At 42.6% G+C, this 23,860-nt stretch overlaps 1 protein-coding gene across 1 annotated transcript in view; it reads right to left on the reverse strand.

Annotated features, from left to right (window-relative positions):
- Positions 1-1,426: 1,426 nt before the first annotated feature.
- KCNMB4 (potassium calcium-activated channel subfamily M regulatory beta subunit 4) overlaps positions 1,427-23,860 on the reverse strand; it is a 38,297-nt gene continuing 15,863 nt past the window's right edge. Inside the window, exons 2-3 of the mRNA XM_077807744.1 lie at positions 13,269-13,396; positions 1,427-1,595 (exon numbers count right to left, since the gene is read on the reverse strand). Of these exons, the coding sequence (XP_077663870.1) occupies positions 1,427-1,595; positions 13,269-13,396 (297 nt within the window). The remainder of the gene's footprint in view (positions 1,596-13,268; positions 13,397-23,860) is intronic.

Raw genomic sequence — 23,860 nt, forward strand, 5'->3', positions numbered from 1 at the left:
CCAGTTTGCTTTTTCTTGGGGAAACATTTCTATGGATAATTGTCAGATGAGCCCGGAAGCAACAAATTAGATATTTAAATCAACACGAAGAATGATAGAGATTAAAAAAATAAAGAGCAGGTTTAGAGTAGCAGACTTGTTAACGAAGGTTAAAAATATACTATATTATCATATGATGTACATCAGAAACATACTGAAAAGTGGGATCTCATTAATAAGACTTGTGACAAAGGCAGAGACAGCTTTGCATTGAACTAAAATGTGCCTCCTATGTTTATTCTCTAACCCGACTGGATAAATATCCCTGAGGTTTACGATGCTGGAAGTTGGACATGAAAGGGTAAGATATGGAAAGTAGATACTGAGTTACTAGTACATCTTATTTTTGATGTTGAAAAACATCCTTTTGCTGAGACTGTTAGCGCTGTACACAGCAATGGAGTGATTGTGACTATGGTAGTTTAGTTACATGCACTAAGGGCCTGTAAAAAGTAGACGTCTTATTCTTGTAACCATCACTTGAACAAAGTGGTGTAAAGCGACTCCATGGCTCATAGAACTTTCTAATTTAAGTATGTGATTAGAAGCGTCACACAGCATCTTAGCGGGATCTCTACTACAAAACGATGTGTGTGTGGTTTATATCACCACGTCGTGAAGCTGATAACGCTAACAGAATACTATAGAACTGCTAAGGACTGAAAGCTATTGAGTCAATAGGATTATTCCCAGCATTGTTTGCCTCTTTCAAATAAAAATCAGTATTTGTTTTCCAATTACAAGAGAAAAATTCCTCAGAGATCTTAATATTTTGCAAGATAAACAACTGAGGATGAAAGAAGAATTTTGTCTAGACCCAGGTTAAAGTGTCAATTTCAAAATGAAACTCTCCAGCACAGTGAAAAAAAATAAAATCAGTGGAACATGTTACTTTAGAACTTTACATTAAAAAAACTGAATTGAGAAAAGGTAAAAACCAAAACCAACATCCTTTATTATTTCAGAAATACAGTCTATGATAAAGTAAATAATATTTTAAATATTGAATACCAAATACTAACAACAAAGATTGTTTTGCAAAGATGAAATTCACCACCTTTCGGGTTTTCTGATATCGTCCCTCAGTACAACTAAGACCTGGATAAACTAGCCATTGTTCAAGTTTAGTCTAATACAGTACAGCATATTTGGTGCAGTTTAGAATCTTTTAGTGGAATATTCTTGTTTACTGTCGTAGCAGAAGAAGCAATTAGTTGACATTTCATAAAGCTGTCCCCCAAGAATAATCCTCAGGCATCAGCAACACCAAAGTTTGACAAAACCCTGGCAACGGGCCTGTCTGGGTGCCCTAGACATGTAGGTGCGTCCAATTTGCCACTTTCAACTTTCTTACAACTTTTTCCCTTTCCTTCAGTGACTTTTCCATTTATGAGTGTTTCCTCTTTTTTATTGCCTCGGCTTTAACGGCCAAGCTCTTTGCACAGATTGTCAGGACCACAATTAGGACTCCTACCAGGAAAGTAACCAGAGGCCAGAGAAAGCAATGCAAGAGGACCGTCTCATCGTGGGTACGCCTGAGCAGCACATCATCTGGTCTGTAAAGGAGGGAGGAAAGAAAGGAGGAATAAATTATATATATATCAAACAGGCATCAATTCATCCTTCAATGGAAGGCATTTGACCTGGAAACAATAATGGCATTAAGAAAAGGAGTACTTGTGGCACCTTAGAGACTAACCAATTTATTATATGGCATTACATTTGTAACAGTGGCAGAAAATGATTAAGTGGATCATTCCATTTCATCCACCACTTTAATTTGCAAATATAAGATCAACATTCATGGCATTCTGCTGGGGTGTTTTATCTGAAGTATTTTGCAGAGAAAAACCCAATCAGATAAAAATGGTCTGGGATTTTAGGTTATCATATAAAGCAGTGAAAGATAGCACAATGTGACAACATCGGAGCGTGATTTACGAAAAGCAGTAAAATGATCACTTAATACACTACATCAGTACTCTAAAATGTAGGTGTCAAATTGCATCAAAATGAGATAATTACTTTTAAAGTGTAATTTAAACATTCTAACTCATTAACTTTTAGTTTTTACCACACTGGGCATGGGGCTGTGGAGAGAATTATAATGCTTGAAACAAAGCATTGGTAACAGTCAAATATAACATAGGCAGGGTCTGTGCCAGTACAACCCCTTTCCCCACAGTTCTGCCACTTCTCTGCATTAGGGGTTTGCTACAGCCTAACTATGGATTGCCATCAATTGCTAGAATCCAGGCAAATTCCGAATACAGACACAGCCTTTTTCTCATTCCTGAACTGCTACGATCGCCGAGTACACGGCAGCAGACTCTATCAGCCATACTGAGTAGCGTCAATCTGTGGTTTGCTAGAGAAAACAAAACAACTGCCAATGGAAACGACGAGTAAACTTTTCAAACATGCCTAAATCCCTTCGAAAGTCACCGGAACTTAGGCGCTGTTGAAAATTTTACCCTAGGCAGAGGCCAATTCCATTTCCATAGTGACCAATTCATTTTAGTATTCAGGTCTGTAGCAGGTTTGTTAATTTCCAATAGGGGACCCTCAAAAGGTTTAGAAACTCAGTTTGGATAAAGCACCTGAAATATCAGCTGTTTATCTGCACCTCCCAAATCTGAAAACTTCGTCTGGAAATCTTATGGACAAGTTTTCTCATTTCTATCTCTTTCTGCTCCCACTGTAATAACGTTAAATCAGCCTCATGATACAGGGACAGTTCTGCTGTTTTTACAATCAGAGCCACAAAGTGCAGAAATACACATACAAATGACGATCAGAGGGGAACAGAACTTTTTCAAACCCCAGAAAAGGATTTGAACTGATGTTGGTTCTGACTTTATCCGGACATCTCAAACATTACCCCTCTGCACCAGGGCCACCTGATGCTTGTCTTCCCATAAAGTGCTCTGCTTAAAATACTAACCAATAACTTGCATGTTGGTGTTATTAAGCCCAGTGAGTTGAATATAGCTGGCATGGTTCTCCTCAGTGGTTTCAATCAGAAGCACCCTCACTGAAGTCAGTGGAATTATACTGATGGAAGACTGGTAGAAATGAGAGGAGATCCTGGCCCAGGGATTACAAACCTACTCATCAGCTGCTGATCCTCTGATTTCCAGGTATACTGTTGCTTTCTGATTATTATAAGATAAACAAACTTCAAGGTCAGGAGAGTCGGGACGAAACATTTTTGCCTCTTCCCCACATACCTCACTGTGGAATTCATTAAATATATTATGGCTTTTTTTTCTTCCCTGAAACATCCCAGGAAAGACAGAATTCCAGGCTAAATGATGGATAGTCTGTGTTGATATGGCAACCCCTACAGTCTATGGACCTCCCATTGAAATCAGTGGGAGATGGTTAGTTCACTGAATATTAGCCCTTTGGATTTTAAGTTCATGACAGTAGTGGCTGTGTCACTATACATTTACACAGCGTCTAGTACAATGGGGCCCTGATTCTGCCTCAGCAGCAAAAGAACTTGGCATATTCAGCAGGACAGCAAGTGAAGTGCACTCTCCTGGGTGTTCCTGGATCATACTGAGACAGTAAATTAGTTACTAGAACTATAATAACCCCTCCTGCCCCCCCCCCATATTTGATATTTGAATGATAGCACACATCTAAAATATTTTCTCAGAAAATACTATGCTGTTTTTGTCACACTTTGTACCTACCAGAGTGTGACTAACAGAGTGGAATTTGACAATGAATGGTTAACAAAGAGCATCCCCATTCTTGGTTCTCAACTTGCAAGGGAAGTTAAGACTAAGTATTTTTTTTTTTAAAGTGGGTAGTAATCAAAGAATAAGATACATAAAACAGCAAGCGAGCAAACTTGAAAACCGGATTCAGTTAGGGCAATGAAGGTGTAATTAGAGAGAGCCCACTTCCTTTCAGTTGTGTCCTATCAGAGAATTTGGAACGCATCTGTACAAATTACAGTAGTGATGAATTGTAACATTCATTATAGAGAGATATTCAAGTCTTATACTTGATCTTTTAAAAGTTTTCCATAGAGAAAATGAGCCAAAGGCATACTAAGCTTTTTCTTCAATCCCAAATATCTGTGCAACGTATCAGATATTGGAGTACTCAGTAGAGGTCCTATTTTTAAACGTGTATTATTTTTACTGTATAATTTTCTGTGTACATGACATGACATGTTAACATGTTTACTACATGTACACTGACATGCCAGGCCTAAGTACATGCTACTGCTGCTCTGACTGATTTTTTGGAAGGTTCTAAAATACGCAATATAGAGAGCACCATTAAAGGGCTCACAAATTATTTAAAGGGATATTATCATATTCTTATACATGAATCTACTATTTTATATTTGATAAAGAGGAAAATGATCACTGAGAGAATTATAAGAATTACATGAGCCCTCTCTTTAAATTCAGATGCAAAGCAATGAGCTGCACTCAGGTTAGCAACTCCACCCGGGTCAATTAACATGTAAAAACATAGTCAGGAAGCTAGAAAGAAGGGCACAGGCCCCATGAGTGTGGGGTGTTCCGCTGAAAATGAGATGTGAGGTTGGCTGGGAAACAATTGTTTTGGGTATGGCGACAAGAGGGAAGATTTTAAAAAACTGTCTGTCTGGGTACTCTGCGTTGCGGAGCAAAGATGTGATTGTAGCAAAGGTAAGCATAGCTATTATCTAGCTAGCACAGGTAACAGTAACAGTAGCAGTGTACATCTGGTGACGCAGGCTTCAGCATAGGCTACCAATCTGAATACAAGCCCTCCGGGGACCCTGAGTATGTAGTTGGATTGCTAGCTTGTGCCACCACATCTACACTGTTTTGGTACCCATGCTAGCGAAATGAAAACTAACACAGATATGCCTACACGTGCTGCAATCACACCTGCGTTTTGCAGCGTAGACATAGCCTCTGACATGCTGCCTGCAAAAGGGTACCAGGGGAGGTAGAACATCCTCCAGAAAGGTAAGACTTTGCTTATTTTCCTATAACACATGTAAGAATAGTTTTTATGATGTACAACCACATTTCTTTGGTTTTAATTTGACTTCCCCGTCTCAAAAAACTCTGGTTTTCTTACCACTCTCGTTTGAGGCTGCTTGGAGATTTCACTCAGACTGCCTCAAAGAGCTGAGGCCACCTTCAGCCTTCATGAAGGGGCAGTGAAGGAAGAATGCCTAATGCCTATGCTGCTTGGGATTCTTGGTCAAAAGGGGTCCAGACTACGGGGTCTTCTCCCAGAAGGCGTGGCCCTGTCAGGCTGCAGTCCCAACGCATGGGAAATGGTGGGCACAAGGTGACAGTGTTGGCTGACAGAGAGATACAGCTGTGCTGACGCTCATATGTTCTGACACTGGTGGGGGTGGGGAGCATGGAATGAAAGAGAAAACCCCTTTTTCTTTCTTTCCAGGGTAAGACTAAGGTGAGGGCAAAAGACGACTTTAAAAAGGAGCAACAGCTCATAGATCTAAGCAGAGCAAGAATTCCCAATCGCAGCACAAAAACCTAAACAAAGAGAAGCTGATAGAGGCACTCTGTCAATGGGACTGTGAGCTGCAAATGCGAGACATGTTGTATGACATGCCAGGGTGCAATCCAGACCAGTGAGGGGCTGTGTCAGCCTTGCCCTGCAACCTGGGATACCTCACAATGCTTTGGTGGTGTAGCTCCCAAGCAGGCCACTCACAAACAGCCAAACAACATGCAGGTCACAACCTGAGTGTTTGTGTACAGCTGCAGTCCTGGTCCAGCAATGCTGACCCCAGCAGCCTATCAGTAACACACCAGCCACACTCTGGCTTCCACCAGCCTGGGTTGCTACCTGCAGGGTGACGCCAACACACTCCAACTCTCCAATTTTCCCCCAAAATGTGTGTCCTGCACTGTCCACCCCTCTCCTGGGCAGCCCAGGTACATTAGGTCAGTCGGCCTTCTAAGGCGATCAATATACAACAAATGGAGTTACTCACACAGTTCACAACACTGGATTAGCTTTGATTAAAGAATAAAACAAGTTTATTTAACTACAAGGAAACAGTTTTTAAGTGAGTACAATATAAGGCATTAAAGTCAGAAATGGTTACAAGAGAAACAGAAATAAAATGCTTCCTAATAGTAAAACTAAACAAAGTAGACTTGGCTTCTTATCATGTGTTTCCAGTAACACTGCTGACCAAACTCTAAGGCCAGATTCTGATGCCAAAGTCCAACAGTTGTTTATTGTGTCTCCCTAGGTGAGGAGGGGGTGGGGGGAAGATACCTTGGAGTGGTTTTGCCCCATGCTTTTATAGTTCAGTCACCCTTTGAAATGTATTTTCTTGAGGGTTACCCTAGATAAAATTTACTCCTGCTGTGAGGTTGGTGTCAAGGAGTCTGGTGGTGAAAGAGATTCCATGCTGCTGTTTTCTAAGATGCAGATCTTTGCTGCTGCCCCCCTTCCTTGCCAAAGAATGGCCACTTGACAGGTGACTGCCCATCAGCTCTGATGACACCTGGCTAGAGGGGTCAGCTTGTCCTTAGACTCTGAGAAACAGGTTTTCCCACTCCCCAGACTTGTCTGGTAAACACAATTCAGTCATGATTTCAGCTTATGTTTGTAACTTTATATATAATGTTGCTACACACATTTCACCATGATATTACTGACCAGCAAGTTATTAGTTTTCAAATGATACCTTATGAGGCATATTTTGCACAAAGACTATTACAGTGATTTGGAGGGTGTGAATAGAAGGGTGCATTCCATCACACCTTGAAAGTCATCAACCAGGTACAGCTAGGGCCACTAAATACTCCAAAATTAGGGATTAAGGAGAGGAATGGACTTTTTGACCAGAATTTGTAAGTCAGCTGGGAAGAGCACTTCGAAAAGTGGCTGTAAAGGAATGGAGTTTCCACTACAGAGGAAATGTTGCAACTAATGGGAACAGAACGATTTTACGAACTGTGTACCTTAGACTTGAAAACTTGGATTAGTGATCCCTACCCTGAAAACACTGTGCCAATTGACCAAGCTAACTGATCACTAAGGGCCAAACTTGGATAGCTCTCCTCGCACCGAGTAATACCTTGCCCCACTAAAATCAAACTGGGGTACTCCTGGAGCTAGGTTCTTCTCAGTTTGGTAAGGCTATTGGCCCCATGGAACCAGCTGGATAAGATTTAACTCAAAGCTGGAGTCATGCTTTTAGGAGCTCTACTCCAACAGTGACTTTTGTTAACAAACTGCATTTTTAAGTCAAACATGATAATTGAAGCCTAAAAATATGATGTAAAAAAAAAAAAAAGAGGAAAACAAATAAGGGAAAAAGCAACGATGTTCAGAAAGAAAATCTGAATCAATCAGAATTAATCAGACAAATGAATCCAGTATCAAAATGTCATTAGTGATTTGTTCTGAGGTTTGTCCATGAAGGTAAAATTTCACCTCTTCTGCGCTTGTGGTTATCCTTGGGCCACAGAATCAGCCTGGGATGAGACTAATCTTGAAGAAAGGCTATTTAATTATCACACAGAGATATTCCAGTTATCACTCACTGAATAAATCTGCTGTGTGTACAAAGGACTTGGGGGTTTGTTTTAATACATTTGTAATACATATGCAGATTGAGGAAAGTAAAATGTTTACAATCCCTGGGGCCTCTTATAGGAGATTCTATAATAAACGTGGAAGGATAAGTAATAAACTCTACTTGCAGAAAATATTTGTAATGCCACTCCTGACTTTACAATCCTGTCTAGCTTGGAGGATATAGCCGATTTGCTACAGTGCTTTATTACAGTGGGTTCTGCTGGCAGCACTCATGGTTGTACCAATTATTAGAACTGAAAACCCCCAGTACTGCACCAACTCACTGTAGGGTTCAGCAAGAGTCGACTCACTTCTTTTACGTTGGCATAAAATCCTAAATTTGGGCTCTAAGGCACGTACAGTGGGAAAGTGGAGATATGCTGATGGGAGAGCATTGACAGGACAGTGATGTGCCTTCATGTGTACATGTACACACACCCCCAGGCACTTCCCTAGCTATACAAATACAGACAAAAGATGTCATGGGGGGGGTAATGTTCAAAGTGCCCCTCCACTGACGATTCGATCCTTTAAACTATTAATTTTCTTATGCAATTTTTTCTGTGCTCTAATACTGTAATAGGGGAAGAAGGATGGCCTGGAGGTCAGGGCATTAGTCTAGGACACGAGAGACCTAGGCTTGATTCCTTGCTCAGCCACAGACTTCATGTGTGACCCTGGGAAAGCCACTTAGGCTCTCTGTGCCCCAGCTCCCCATCTGTAAAATGGGACAGTAATGCTTCCCTACCTCACTGGGGTCCCAGAGAGGAGATAGGCACCGCTAGAATAAAAACAGCTACCCTCTAAAACATCATGAAAAAAAATTACACACTTATGGAGTTGGTCATGGGATACACAGACACAGGTATCAGATGGTAGGTTAGATACAGACAAATATAAAGCCTTGTTCGCTAATGGAAGCACATTCCCATATATGTTTGTGTACAACTGTGTGGTAGTTGCGATGAACAAGGCTCAAAAGTTCAGAGGTCTGTTGTGGTAATTGGCTCCCCAACAGAATGTGCATTTTAGTGACTAACAAACCGTCAAGCCGGGCCTTAAAAACCTCTAAGGATGGAAATTAGCCAAGATGGTCAGGGATGCAATCCCATGCTCTAGGTGTCCCTAAACCTTGATTGCCAGAAGCTGGCACTGCTTAACAGGGGATGGATCACTCCATAATTGCCCTGTTCTATTCATTCCCTCTGAAGAACGTGGCACCAGTCACTGTCGGAAGACAGGATACTGAGCTAGATGGACCATTGGTCTGACCCAGTATGTCCTTTCTAGTGTTTCTTTTGTTCTTAAACAGGAAGGGGTAGCAGTGGAGGCAGAAAGACATGCATAAGGTGTGAATGGCAATAATGGGAAGAGACGGAGAAGTGCTATGCTTACATGGTAGTGGGAGACAGAGAGAGATCAAACAGAACAGAGGAAATTAGATTCTTGTTAGTCTTGATTATGTCATGCTATTTAGTTTGTGGCCCACATACACAGCTCCTTCTCTTGTTTGCTGGGTGATCTCTTCCTTCACTCATAGTGGTGCTCCTCCTCAGCAAGAGAGTGATAAATAACTGCCCCTTCTAATTCCAGATCTTTAAATATGTAGGTGGGATAGTAAAATCACCCACATAGTACAGATATTTCAGTTGCCCACATAACTCCAAACACTATTCTATTATTTCCTTGTGTGGGACGACTGTTCTTCTGGCTATCCTCCCTGATTTAAATCCCGATCAGTTCCACTCATCCATATCAGTTTGCTATTTTCACCAGTTGTCTACCTCGGCACAGTAGGCACCAAATTCTGACTGGTGCTACCAACTGGACCAAGCACAAGGACTGGTCATTGCAATATATTCTGACAGGTAACATACACCCTTCAGGACTTGTTAGTAGCAGTAAAAAAAAAAAGAAAGAAAGAAAGAAAAAGAGATCAATGGTTTATTGTAGTTGGCTTTTTTTGTTTGTTTGAAATGGAAAAGTACATCATGGTTAATGAACATCATTATGTTAATGAAGCAAATTGTGAAAAGGAAGCATCTTATGAATTCCTAAGCACCTATTCTCATACTTATAAACCATCTTCTTCCTTTGTCTGTCGCTATTATTTTGATATGATCACCTTAGCCCCAGCATTGCCACTAGTCTTCCAATGTGCAAGACAATGCTTATTATTGTGCAGCAGTCCCACATCTTGCAAAATTGGCTTGCAGGACAATAAAAAAGAGAGTCTCGGAATTTATTTTCAGGTGTTGCAATGTAATGTTACTGTGTGCTGCTGCTGCTTCTACCATACCTGACGATGTTGCATTAGGTCATGGAGCTCTGTATCCATGGGAACACACACACACACTAGCAATATTTTAAAGGAGATCTACATAGGGTTTAAAAAGGAAAATCCACAATATGGACTTGTGTCCTTTTTGCTTCTTGAGGATGTATAAAGAAGACCAGATTTTTTAAAGGGGTGTGCCAGGCATTCTACTTGTTTTTAAAATTAGAAAAATGAAGATGTCAAGTCTTATCTTATCAGGTTTCCACGGGCAGGCCTCTTGGAGGGTCTGCAAGTTCTCACACCTTAGTTGAAAGTGTAGGGGTATAGAATCTCACAAACAAATGTATAGTGTTTTCGACAACACCTACCAACACATTATCTATGTACTTACACATATTATACATACAACATATAACAGCTCTTCCACACATGGGGGGGAAAAACACTAACAAAAACTGCACACATTCCCATTTTAAAATCAAGAACTAAGTTTTTCTTTTTGTTCTTCATGTGTTTTTCTGCTTCCCAACCTGTTTAATTTAACATAAATAAAACCTAAAAATAGTATACCCAACCAAGCATTTCCCTTTCTACGTATTTGACCTTTCAAAACTAGTTCCTGTCTCTAAATGAAAGATATGCAATCCGACCAATGCTGTATTAGTGAGTTTATTTGAACATCTCTAAACCACTTTGTTGTCAACCTCTCTATGACACCCTGGCACCCCCTTATTCACCTCTGTCATGCAATTAGGATATGTTTTGCACAAAGTATGCCTTGTGAGGTATCATTCTAAAAGTCTTGATACGCTCGACATTAATATCTCGTTGGATGGTATGTGCTATCGTCGTATGTCAAGTTATGAAGTTTGGCTATGTATGTGTTACTGGAATATGTTGTGAGGTTGAAAACACCCACAAGCAGCCTTTCAGGTACAACAGTAAAAAGGCCAAACAATGTTAATGGCTTATTGAGGAAATGCACACAAGCACGAGGATTACCCCAGGAACTGTGGGAAATGGGAAGAAGATATAAAAGAGGGAAATGACAAGATGGTACCTCACTCTCCCTACAACACCACACCTGGAAACACCTGAGGAACAAAGACTGAACTGGGGAAAGTGATGGCCCAGGCTAAAGGGATTTCTAGCCTGTGTATGAAAACCTGGGAAACCCAAACTGCAAAGCAAAGGCAGCTTGTGCCTTAAGAATCTGCCAGTGTGTTTATCATTCAGGGTGAGAAACTGCTAATTCATATCCTACCTATCTTGTATATTATATCTCAGTTTGCAGTTTTGTTTATTTAACTAGGTAATCTGCTTTGATCTGTTTGTTACCACTTATAATCACTTAAAATCTATCTTTTTGTAGCTAATACATTTATTTTATGTTTTAATCCAAACCAGTGTGCGTTTGACTAAGGTGTCTGGGGAAAATCTCAGCTTGGTTACCACAAGTGTACATGGGCCTCTTCACACTGAGGGAGAAGTAGAGTATTAAACCCAGATACAGGCCAGATTTGACCAGGGCAGGACGGTACTGCTCTGGGGACCTAGGCTGGGAGGATGGTGGTTAGAGAGCCTGCATGTAACTGCAGCTGGGTGTGTCCTCATCTGTGTGAATGCTGGTGAAAGTACAAGCTTGGAGGGCCTTGCAGCTTGTCACAGCTGCACAGTGTGAGAGGGAGCCCAGGCTGCTGGGTCAGAGGGCTCAGTGGTACCCCAGTTCCAGGTGGCACCCCAGGTGGAACCAGTCACGCTCTCTGTCTCCTGTGTAATCAATAAGAAGAGCAATGTCAAAGGCAAAAAACTAAAATGCATCCCTAGTACTTGCCAATAAAGTTTAACTTAATATAAAATCCAGTCATCTTAAGAATCAGCACCCTAGTGCTGAACAATCTTGAAAGTAATGAAAGTCAGTGAAGTGAGATAGCACAGTACGATGGTGTTTGTGCGCCAGCACTCTGGCTTCAGTGCACACTCCAGTCGGAGGTCAGCCTTCAGCTCAAAGAGTCAGCTGAAAGGCCTTTGATACTGACCAACTCTGGAGAAAGTTACAGATAAATTAGCCACATAGATAACATAATGTCACTCCATACATTCTAATTGCATCTGTTATCTGATAAGAAGTATCATGGCAATCACAGCCAGTGTTGGAATCAAACCCATAAAAAATCCCTGGCTTGCTACCATGCCAAAACAAACTCTTGCTGTCTTTGCCACCAACTCCCCCCTGCCAACAGATTCAACTTTTCTGAGACCAAGATCCCCATTCCCAGCCCATTAACTGAATCCACAGATCCTGCTTTAATCCATCCATCCTTCTTCTTGCTGTTTACACCCTTCAAATATTTATGGAATTGGGTCCCCCTCTTCCCTTAGGCCCTGGTCCTACAAATACCTATGCACATGCTTAATTTGACTCCCATTAACAACCCCATTGATGACAATGGTAGTAAAGATAAGCACATGGGTTAAGCACTTCCAGGATCAGGGCCTTAGCTACACTATTCATATTTAGGCTTGGGAGGTTGTTTGTTTGTTTTTTAAATCTTTTCTTATGCCCATCCCAGCAGATATACAGTCATTTTTCATTGGAGGGAATTCAGAGAAGAGCAATCTAGCTACACATTTCTGGTAATGACAAGGCACAGTTTTACAGATGCAGTCTCACCAAGGATGTATAATACTTACTCCTGGACACATCATGACATGAAAGATACAGACAAACAGGGAAAGAGAAGAACAACAATAATCAGTGCATGTACCTGAGAAGGGAAAATATATGGAGAAGTACGTTGACAGCTTTAAGCTAAGAGAGCTATCTATCCCTTGATACATGTGTAAGTCCCATTATTGCTAATGGGAAATGCACAGACACCCAGAAAGAAGAATAATTCCCTAAGTTGAATTGCCTGAAGCCACAACTCTCCACTTTGTAAGTATGAAAGAATGAAAAGTGATAGTTGTGTGAACAAACCTTAATCAAATCTAAGGCTCATTTCCTCCATGAACACAACTCCTCACAGTGAAAATGGTATAATTCCTTCCTCTTTGGGGAAGGAACACAAACTTGTTACAAGTAAGGATTTTGTCAATTTTGGTAGCAAAACAAAGTCAGCTTTTGCAATGTAGGGAAACTTTTTCTGGGGCAACTGCCTTTCAGTGCCACACACACAAAAAAATTCAACAGCAAAAAAACTAAAAATACTTTGTTCACCAGCAATGAGAATTCTCTCACATATTGTTTACCGTCAAAATGGAAGGCTTTCAAATACTTTGCTTCAAATAAGACCAATGGAGAGCAGAGGATGGAAAGGTTGTGTAAATATTTCTAGTTTTGCAAATGTAGGTAGTGACTTACCTTAGATGCTTGTTAAAATAACACGTAAATGGCTGTGAACCCACTTCCACTTTCCAGTATTCCTGCCAGTGTGTGACAATTTCAGAATTCTTCTGATTTTCTCTTTCACAGGGAGGGATGTATGAACACTGTCAAAACAGGTTCCAAAATGGAATTATTTTTGTACTCAACAATACAAGGCATCATTCTCTCTGGATTTTCCTCACCAAAGTCACACATAGTGATAAAGACTGAACCTGTGGATGCAAGTCTTCAAACAGAAGGGAACAAAAAGTTAGACGAATATCCCTTATCATTAATTGCTCAATACTTATGTTTTAATGATCAGTACAAAAGAATAATTTACTATGTGCTTTACTAACTTTACTACTTCCTGCTCTCTCTCACACTCCTCTATCCTTCCAGGAAACATGATACTGTTTCACATCTTGAAATTAAAAAAGATGAAAAGGAGAGGATTAATTTTCAGGGTGGTTCTAGCTAGCTGTACTCATGGGTGATATTTTGAAAAGTAGAAATCATTACAAACTTTTATGACATGTACAATCACATGTTCCATTTAACAATGTGCAAATAAATAAATAAATAAATGTCACTATTACAGCAAATTTTCACCAACAGATCTCAAAATACTGTACAAAAGATAGGTATTACCCCACATTAATAGATACAAGGTTTTCAGGAAACAAGCACAGGACATTGAAAATCCCAATTCAGCAAAACGTTTTAGCACATGCTTAAATCACACTGAAGTCAACCTGATTTAAGCCTGTATTTAAGTGTTTTGTTGAACTAGGGCCCAGATGCCTGATTCAAAGTCTACTGAAGTCAATCGGAGTCTGTCCATTGACTTTAGTAGGCTTTGGATCAGGCCTTAAGTGACTTGTTGCAGGTCACAGAGGAACAGAACCAAGTGTCCTGCTTCCCAGCCCCCTATTTAACCAAAATGCCTCCCTTCATACCGGTTATACCTTAAACACATATTATTAGAATTAGTACCACTGTTTATTCTTTGGAGAAATATTTATACCTCAGGGCACAAGCATAATTCTTTCAGTCATTAACAGGTATCCCATCCATCCAGGAGAGAGAGAATTCACCCTTTCATTTGCGAAATTCAATAGGCAAAGTTAGCACTACAAACAGTTACACTGCTTTGTTAACATAAGCAACGATGGAAACATTTTTATTTACCTTCCCTCCTGTGAGAGGGTATTGAGCCTGGATTCACATGAGTATAGCACAGTGTGCATGGTATGACCTGTGTGTCCCTTTTAAAACTGGGAGCTGTAGTCACAGAACATATGACTAGGAAGAACTATGTGACCAACAGGAAACCAGATACAGGATTTCCACACTCTTCGGTAGGGGTAGAAGACAGGAACCCCAGGCTCAGGGAAGTCCTAGTGCAGGTCTTTCCTTAGTAACCTGAAAGGACAACTAACGGGGAAGGGTATGTCCTCCCTCAGAACTCTTATTTGAAAAGAAAGACAGCTGTGAGGAAAGGATCTTGATTAGGTGCCTGGTGCACACTTTCTATCATCCCATCAGGTGAACTTATGCCTCCACTCTACCATTGAACTACTTCACACTGTACAGAGCTGAAAGCCTGTCTTCATTATATCACTGTGAATTTTTTGCCGGTAAAAACAAGTTCTTAGGTATTCAGCAGTCTGATCAAGTAAAACTTGGTTATTTCGGTCAGCATCCACACCTATTTTTGATAAACTCCTGTATTCTAACCTGGAACAAAGTGCAAATTCTCACTCGTTTGTTTCAAGTTAAAACTTGCCTTTTTCATAACAAAGCGCCCCCATTTTCACAGCCACACATTTGGTGTGGCTGTCACGTATAGCTCTTCACATCCTGGTGCTGAGAAGAGAATCCTACCCTACGATTCTTTTCCAGGTTTGTATTTTTAGAAATAAGTAGCACAACAATGACTATTGTTCTGCAGATGCTGAAACAGAATACAAGTGTTTTGTTGCTTTTTGTTATTTCAAATTTAAAATCACTTCCCTTGGCCCACAACCTTTCTTGGTTCAATAATGCAGTTTGGGAGTTTGTTTGGCAGTGGCTGTTACAACTACCACATCCACCAGAGGTCTTTTAGGGCCTGCTGGTTGGTGGAAGGGTTAAGACTTGTTAGCTTGATAGCAGGGTGTGTTCTATTTATGAGGGTTATTGGGCGTGAGGCTTCTGCGCCTTTCTGCCAGTCTGCGTTGACTCTGCTTGAAGCTAGGAGATTTTCTTTAGGCCATGAACTAGCATAGGCCCCTGCCACGGGAGTGAGGAGAAAGGAGGAGTATGCTTGCACTGCCTGCTGGGCTATGTTCATTCGGTTTCAGTAATGTCTTTTGCCTGGTGTGGTGTTTGAGCTCTCTTGGAGATGTTTAGAGGTCACTCCTTTTACTGTTCTGTCATCTTCTGGTACTGTTGCATTCTCTGCTGGATGAAATTTACAGGCACATCACAGTGTTTGACAGGAAAAGTGAGCCACCAGGATTTCTTGTGGAGAAATTCCACCCCGCATGCATGAGATTCCTCATTTCTCAATCTGGCTGAGTTGACATGGCTCACTTGTACCAATCCCACTACTATAATTCCAACTTGAAGATGGTAATTGCCGAATGAGGTAACAATGGCTATTTTTTTTATAAATATCATATGTCCCCGAGTTCACCTGGTTGGTATTATCCTGACTGAGTTCAAGGCATTAAATCAAAGGAGGATGGCAGAAGGGAAACAAACTGGTAACAACAAAACAATGGCAAAGATAAAGTATGTCCAGAGAATACCGGGGCTCCTTGAGGAAACAATAGGGAATACCCCAGCCAGCCCCCAACCAGGCTCGGAAGGTTTACTCTTCGCATTCCTGAGGCCAGGATCAAAGGGGATACTAAACCATCAAAGCATCGAGGGCCTAAAAGAGTAAAGGGGGTTGACTGAGTCACTGAGTGCTGCTCAAGGAGCATCAGTGAGCACTGATAGGAATGCAACAAGACACAGAGACCATGCTGCAGCAGGGCAGTCTGTGTCTTCCAACCCACAGATGAAGGTAACTGGGCTGAAGGGGGCTTACCAAATATGAAGATATAGGTAAGGGGAAATATATATATAGCCTTTTTGTTTTATCCCTTTGTTCAGTGTGCTACATGCCTTTGGCTGAATGACTAAATAGTGCTTTGTTCTGAAAAAAATTGTTTCTGAGTCACTCTCATCAGCTGTTACAGGCTCCCAGACGAAAAGAGCTAGAAGGTGCCAAACCCAGTTTAGGTTGCAGCCTCCCAGCTTATCACCTGTGTTAACCAGACAGCCCCGAGATCCAGTCTAGGAGTGGTAGGACCATAGGGCTCCACCCAGAGAGGGATGAAGTTAGTGAAACCTGCCTCCAAAGGGGTACACCTGAGAGGAACTGAAAGGGGTCTGAAGTGTGATTCGCCCCAAAACCGTGACAGTCAGTAAAATTCTTGTACCCTTCCTGCCAGATCTTCAGAGAAACTGCTACCATCTTTGTACTATTTAATTCAAGAAGTGGGGGGAAATCAGTTGAGAGGCTTCCCTCTTAGTGTCTGCTATTGTTTAGAATAGCGTTAGTGAGAAATGTTTGTCCTACCTAGCAACTCTTGGAGTAGTATTAATCATTTGTAGGGTCTACAGGTCCCAATCAAGATCAGGCCATCATTGTGTTAGGCAAGGTCCAATGCATTGCCCAAAAGAGATCATTTAGACAAGCCAAACAAAGGGTGAGAAGGAAATTAGAGGCATGGAGACGTAAAGTGACTTGCACAGGGTCACACAGCACATCAGTGGCAGAGCTGGGAATGGAACTCATATCTGTGCGGATTGGGGAGGGACGGGACCTCCTCTTCCCCTGTAGGGGTCGCTCCCAGAGCAGGGTCAGACCCAATTCTGAAAATCTCCCCATGCAGTAAACTCCATGGCTTCTAGCTGGAAGCCCAGCTCTGAAGGCAGTGCCGAAGTGAGGGTGGTTATCAACCCCTGACCCAGGCAGGGAGGCTGCGGCTGCAGCTGTCAGCCACTGACCTGGGCAGGAGGCTGCCGGAGGTCGGCTGTATAGTAATCCACCCCTGCATAACCTGCAACCCTCACTTCTGCACTGATCCTGGTGGTGTCGCTGGCTTTAGAGCTTGGCATCTGACCAGCAGCTACGGCTGTCCGGCTGCCCAGCTCTGAAAGCAGCACCCCTGACAGCAGCCCCGTAGAAGTAAGGGTGGCAATCCCATGACCCCCCTACAATAACACTGCGACCCCCCCACAACCCTCTTTTGGTTTGGGAGCCCCACGGTTACAACACTGTGAAATTTCAGATGTAAACATCCGAAACTGTGAAATTGATTATTTTAAAAATCCTCTGACTGTGAAATTGACCAAAATGGACTGTGAATTTGGTAGGGCCGTACTAAAATACCTGCATATACTCCAAGCTTTTATATCTGTTCCCTAACACTTTTATTGAATTGGGTCCTGAGTCATTTATCCAAACAAAGGTTTGGAATAAGGGAGGAATTTCATTAGCTGATGCTGTGTAACTGAGACCATATTTGAATTGTATAATTTGATATGTGCTACAATACATTGTAGGATGTGTGATTATGGAGTCGTGCACCAACTGAACTTCCAGAAAAACTCTCCACTTCATTATCTTCATACTCAATGCATAGTGCAATGTTGATCCTTCAGCTCCATCAAAACTCAGAGAGGATTAAGGTCAAGGAAGGTGAGGTGGAAGATTTCCACCAAAATTTGGCATCACTGCTTGTGTAATAATGCCACACATTATCCTAGGGCATCCAAAGATCCCCTTTTTAGTTTCTAACACCTTACATACATTACTTTCTGATTAACAGTATTTGTGATTTCATGCAGTATGTGAAGGGTGAGGGAGGGAATTTTGCATTCCCCAGCCCTGTCCCTGCCCCTCCCCTCCAATAGTCAGATTTCACCAGGGAGATCAAATGTCACGGTCCGTGATGCATTTTTCATGACCATGAATTTGGTGGGGCCCTATATATTCACGTCCATAACTGGCACATGACCATAGGTACACATCCATTTGAACCTCTCTTCAATTGTCTTAATAAAATGATGGTTCTCTGCACTGGTATTTTGATCAGTGAGAGTGTGCCCCAGTGTCATGTGGGAGGCTCAAATGCAGGTTCAGATGCTGCTGAGAGTCTCGATATGGTCTCTGGGGGCAGCTTACTGAATCCCTGAAAAAAGACAATACCTTACGTATCACTCAACAGGCACCCTATGATGAAACAGCAGAACTGAAAGGGTCTGAGTGAATTCTCTCCAGCCTGTAGGACACTGATGACAATGCAAGCAAGGAGAGTGGCAGGTGAATGAATGTAGAGAGTGAAGTGAGAGAGTGTGGTGGAGAGGGGATGAGAATCCACATATCTACATGAGAGACGGTCTCTGTCTCTAGTAGCTTTAGCCCAAATCTCATTCAGAAACTATGCATCATTCTGCCTCCTTGGGTGTATGCATTATGAAACAAGCTAAATAAATGGGCACATACTAGTTTTTCCACAAGACCCCTGCCTCATTCAGTGCCCAGGATGGACAGTGTTTGCAGAATGAAGTAGGGTTATGCAGTGAAGGGGGATGTTGTCTGTAGAATGCCTGCCTCATTTGCTGCAGAAGTTGGAAGCTGTGAGGTGAATGAGGCAGGGGATTGCAGGAAGAAAAAGGACAGTCATATGGTTAAGGCACCTGAAGACTACCCAAAAGAATGGGGTCTCTCCCAGCCTCACCACAGAGTTTGTGTATGATGCTGGGCAAGTCACTTAAACCAACATGTTTATAGTTGGTCACTAATTGTGTGTTCCTCATTTTCTGGGTGCCTAACTTGACAGCCCTAAACTCTGGTTTACATAAGTGCCAATCATTCACAACTGCAAGTGAATGCAGTGGGACCTGTGATGCTCAGCACCGCTGTCAGTAAGGCACAGTGTGGTTGAGAGGAATGAGCCTAAGGCTGGGAATCAGGAGGCCCTGGCTTCTAATCCTGACTTTGTCACCAATTCGCTATGAAGACTCAGGTAAGTCACTTTGCTTTTCTGTTCTGTTCCCCAGCTATAAGATGGATAGTGAGCAAGCATTAATTTGTTTAAATATCTATATAAAAACACAATACACAAAAAGGACTAATGTCCCAGTAATTAGACGGATTCCAAAGCCACACATAACTATATGTTTTACATACCTATATGACCCTCATCACGGTATCTGAGCACCTCACAATCTTTAAAGTATTTATCCTCTCCACACCTCTGTGAGGTAGGAAAGTGCTGTTATCCCCATTTTACTGCTGGGGAATGGAGGCACAGAAACCAAGCAACTTGCCCAGGGTCAGACAGGGGAATCTGTTACAGAGCAAGGAACTGAACTCACATCTCTAAATTCCCTGGCTAGCATGCTGACCACTGGACCATCCTTACTCTAAACGGTCAAGGCAGGCAGAGAGGATGAACAGAGAGGTGAAGTGACTTGCCCATAATCACATAGCAGCTCAGGGTATTCCTACACTGCAGCTGGAAGCACGCTTCCTAGGCCGGGTAAACAGATTCACGCTAGCAGAGCTTGAGCTAGCATGCTACAAATTGCAGTGTGGACGTTACCGCTCAGGGTCTCAAGACCACCCTATGCCCTGGGTCTGAGCTCAGGTGGCTAGCCCAAGTCTCTGCTCGAGCTGCAGCGTCCATGCTGCTATTCTGAGTGTGCTAGCTCAAACCCCACTTGCATGAGTCTGTCTACCCAGCGTAGCAGGCTTGCCCACAAAGGCAGTATAGACATACCCTCAGTGGTCAAGACAGAAGTGCAGGGGAAGGTTGGACGAGTCAAGGGATATGGGAGACTGTGACAGTATGGTTGAAAGGACTGGGAGGAGAGGCTACTTACATGCCTTACAGGGATGTGTCAATGTCCATACAGTGCTTTGAACATATAAAATGCTGTTAAGTACACTGAAACATGAAGCCCTAGATGTATCAAGCTGGGCATGCAACCACTAAAACACCTAAAATTAATGGACTTAATCTACCTGTGTCTCAAGTTCCTCATCTGTAAAAACCCTACCTACCTCACAAGGGTCTGGAGAAGACAAATTCATGAATGGCTGTTAGGTTCAGCTACTGTGGTGAAAAGACCATGAGGAAATTAATAGTTCTGTATCCAGTGCAAGGTTTGGATATGTGCACTAGGTATGGTCTGGGGCCACAAACTTGAATAATGACAGGTTTCAGAGTAGCAGCCGTGTTAGTCTGTATGTGCAAAAAGAAAAGGAGTACATGTGGCACCTTAGAGACTAACAAATTTATTTGAGCATAAGCTTTCTTGAGCTACAGCTGACTTCATCGGATACATTCAGTGGAAAACACAGTGGGGAGATTTATATACACAGAGAACATGAAACAATGGGTGTTATCATACACACTGTAAGGAGAGTGATCACTTAAGATGAACAAATACCAGCAGGAGAGCAGGGGGAGAAAATCCTTTGTAGTGATAATCAAGGTAGGCCATTTCCAGCAGTTGACAAGAATGTCTGAGGAAGGTGGGTGGGGGGGGGATAAAGAATGAGCTCTCAAAAATGGATACTCTCATAAAAAACCAACCTTCCACACAAACTTCCTCGTGGCTGGATTTTACTAAAACTAGACAAGCCATTTACAACGCACACTTTGCTTCTCTACAAAAGAAAAAGGACACTAAACTTTCTAAACTACTACATGCTACAAGGGGCCACAGCAATGGTTCCCTCAACCCACCTAGCAGTATTGTTAACCTATCCAACTATACTCTCAGCCCAGCAGAAGCAGCTGTTCTATCCCGGGGCCTCTCCTTCTGCCCCTCCACCCCCACGAACATGATACAGTTCTGTGGTGACCTAGAATCCTATTTTCGACGTCTCCGACTCAAGGAATATTTCCAAAATACCTCTGAACAACATACTAATCCACAGAGGTCTCCCTACCAACACTACAGAAAGAAGGATTCTAGGTGGACTCCTCCTGAAGGTCGAAACAGCAGACTGGACTTCTACATAGAGTGCTTCCGCCGACGTGCACGGGCTGAAATTGTGGAAAAGCAGCATCACTTGCCCCATAACCTCAGCCATGCGGAACGCAATGCCATCCACAGCCTCAGAAACAACTCTGACATCATAATCAAAAAGGCTGACAAAGGAGGTGCTGTTGTCATCATGAATAGGTCGGAATATGAACAAGAGGCTGCTCGGCAGCTCTCCAACACGAGTTTCTACAAGCCATTACCCTATGATCCCACTGAGAGTTACCAAAAGCAACTACAGCATTTGCTCAAGAAACTTCCTGAAAAAGCACAAGATCAAATCCGCACAGACACACCCCTGGAACCCCGACCTGGGATATTCTATCTACTACCCAAGATCCATAAACCTGGAACTCCTGGGCGCCCCATCATTTCAGGCATTGGCACCCTGACAGCAGGATTGTCTGGCTATGTAGACTCCCTCCTCAGGCCCTACGCTACCAGTACTCCCAGCTACCTTCGAGACACCACTGACTTCCTGAGGAAACTTCAATCCATCGGTGATCTTCCTGATAACACCATCCTGGCCACTATGGATGTAGAAGCCCTCTACACCAACATTCCACACAAAGATGGACTACAAGCCGTCAGGAACACTATCCCCGATAATGTCACGGCTAACCTGGTGGCTGAACTTTGTGACTTTGTCCTTACCCATAACTATTTCACATTTGGGGACAATGTATACCTTCAGATCAGCGGCACTGCTATGGGTACCCGCATGGCCCCACAGTATGCCAACATTTTTATGGCTGATTTAGAACAACGCTTCCTCAGCTCTCGTCCCCTAAAGCCCCTACTCTACTTGCGCTATATTGATGACATCTTCATCATCTGGACCCATGGAAAAGAAGCCCTTGAGGAATTCCACCATGATTTCAACAATTTCCATCCCACCACCAACCTCAGCCTGGTCCAGTCCACACAAGAGATCCACTTCCTGGACACTACAGTGCTAATAAACAATGGTCACATAAACACCACCCTATACCGGAAACCTACTGACCGCTATTCCTACCTGCATGCCTCCAGCTTTCACCCTGACCACACCACACGATCCATCGTCTACAGCCAAGCTCTGCGATACAACCGCATTTGCTCCAACCCCTCAGACAGAGACAAACACCTACAAGATCTCTGTCAAGCTTTCTTACAACTACAATACCCACCTGCGGAAGTAAAGAAACAGATTGATAGAGCCAGAAGAGTTCCCAGAAGTTACCTACTACAGGACAGGCCTAACAAAGAAAATAACAGAACGCCACTAGCCGTCACCTTCAGCCCCCAACTAAAACCCCTCCAACGCATTATTAAGGATCTACTACCTATCCTAAAGGATGACCCAACACTCTCACAAATCTTGGGAGACAGGCCAGTCCTTGCCTACAGACAGCCCCGAAACCTGAAGCAAATACTCACCAACAACCACATACCACACAACAGAACCACTAACCCAGGAACTTATCCTTGCAACAAAGCCCGTTGCCAATTGTGCCCACATATCTATTCAGGGGACACCATCACAGGGCCTAATAACATCAGCCACACTATCAGAGGCTCGTTCACCTGCACATCCACCAATGTGATTTATGCCATCATGTGCCAGCAATGCCCCTCTGCCATGTACATTGGTCAAACTGGACAGTCTCTACGTAAAAGAATAAATGGACACAAATCAGATGTCAAGAATTATAACATTCATAAACCAGTCGGAGAACACTTCAATCTCTCTGGTCACGCAATCACAGACATGAAGGTCGCTATCTTAAAACAAAAAAACTTCAAATCCAGACTCCAGCGAGAAACCGCTGAATTGGAATTCATTTGCAAATTGGACACTATTAATTTAGGCTTAAATAGAGACTGGGAGTGGCTAAGTCATTATGCAAGGTAGCCTATTTCCTCTTGTTTTTTCCTACCCCTCCCCCCCCCCCAGATGTTCTGGTTTAACTTGGATTTAAACTTGGAGAATGGTCAGTTTGGATGAGCTATTACCAGCAGGAGAGTGAGTTTGTGTGTGTATGGGGGTGGGTTTTTGGAGGGGGGTGAGGGAGTGAGAGAACCTGGATTTGTGCAGGAAATGGCCTAACTTCATTATCATGCACATTGTGTAAAGAGTTGTCACTTTGGATGGGCTATCACCAGCAGGAGAGTGAATTTGTGTGGGGGGGTGGAGGGTGAGAAAACCTGGATTTGTGCTGGAAATGGCCTAACCTGAAGATTACTTTAGATAAGCTATTACCAGCAGGACAGTGGGGTGGGAGGAGGTATTGTTTCATATTCTCTGTGTATATATAAAGTCTGCTGCAGTTTCCACGGTATGCATCTGATGAAGTGAGCTGTAGCTCACGAAAGCTCATGCTCAAATAAATTGGTTAGTCTCTAAGGTGCCACAAGTACTCCTTTTCTTTTTATGAAGTGAGCTGTAGCTCACGAAAGCTTATGCTCAAATAAATTTGTGAGTCTCTAAGGTGCCACAAGTACTCCTTTTC

The sequence above is a fragment of the Eretmochelys imbricata genome, chromosome 1, assembly GCF_965152235.1.
Source record: "Eretmochelys imbricata isolate rEreImb1 chromosome 1, rEreImb1.hap1, whole genome shotgun sequence".
Taxonomy (NCBI): domain Eukaryota; kingdom Metazoa; phylum Chordata; order Testudines; family Cheloniidae; genus Eretmochelys; species Eretmochelys imbricata.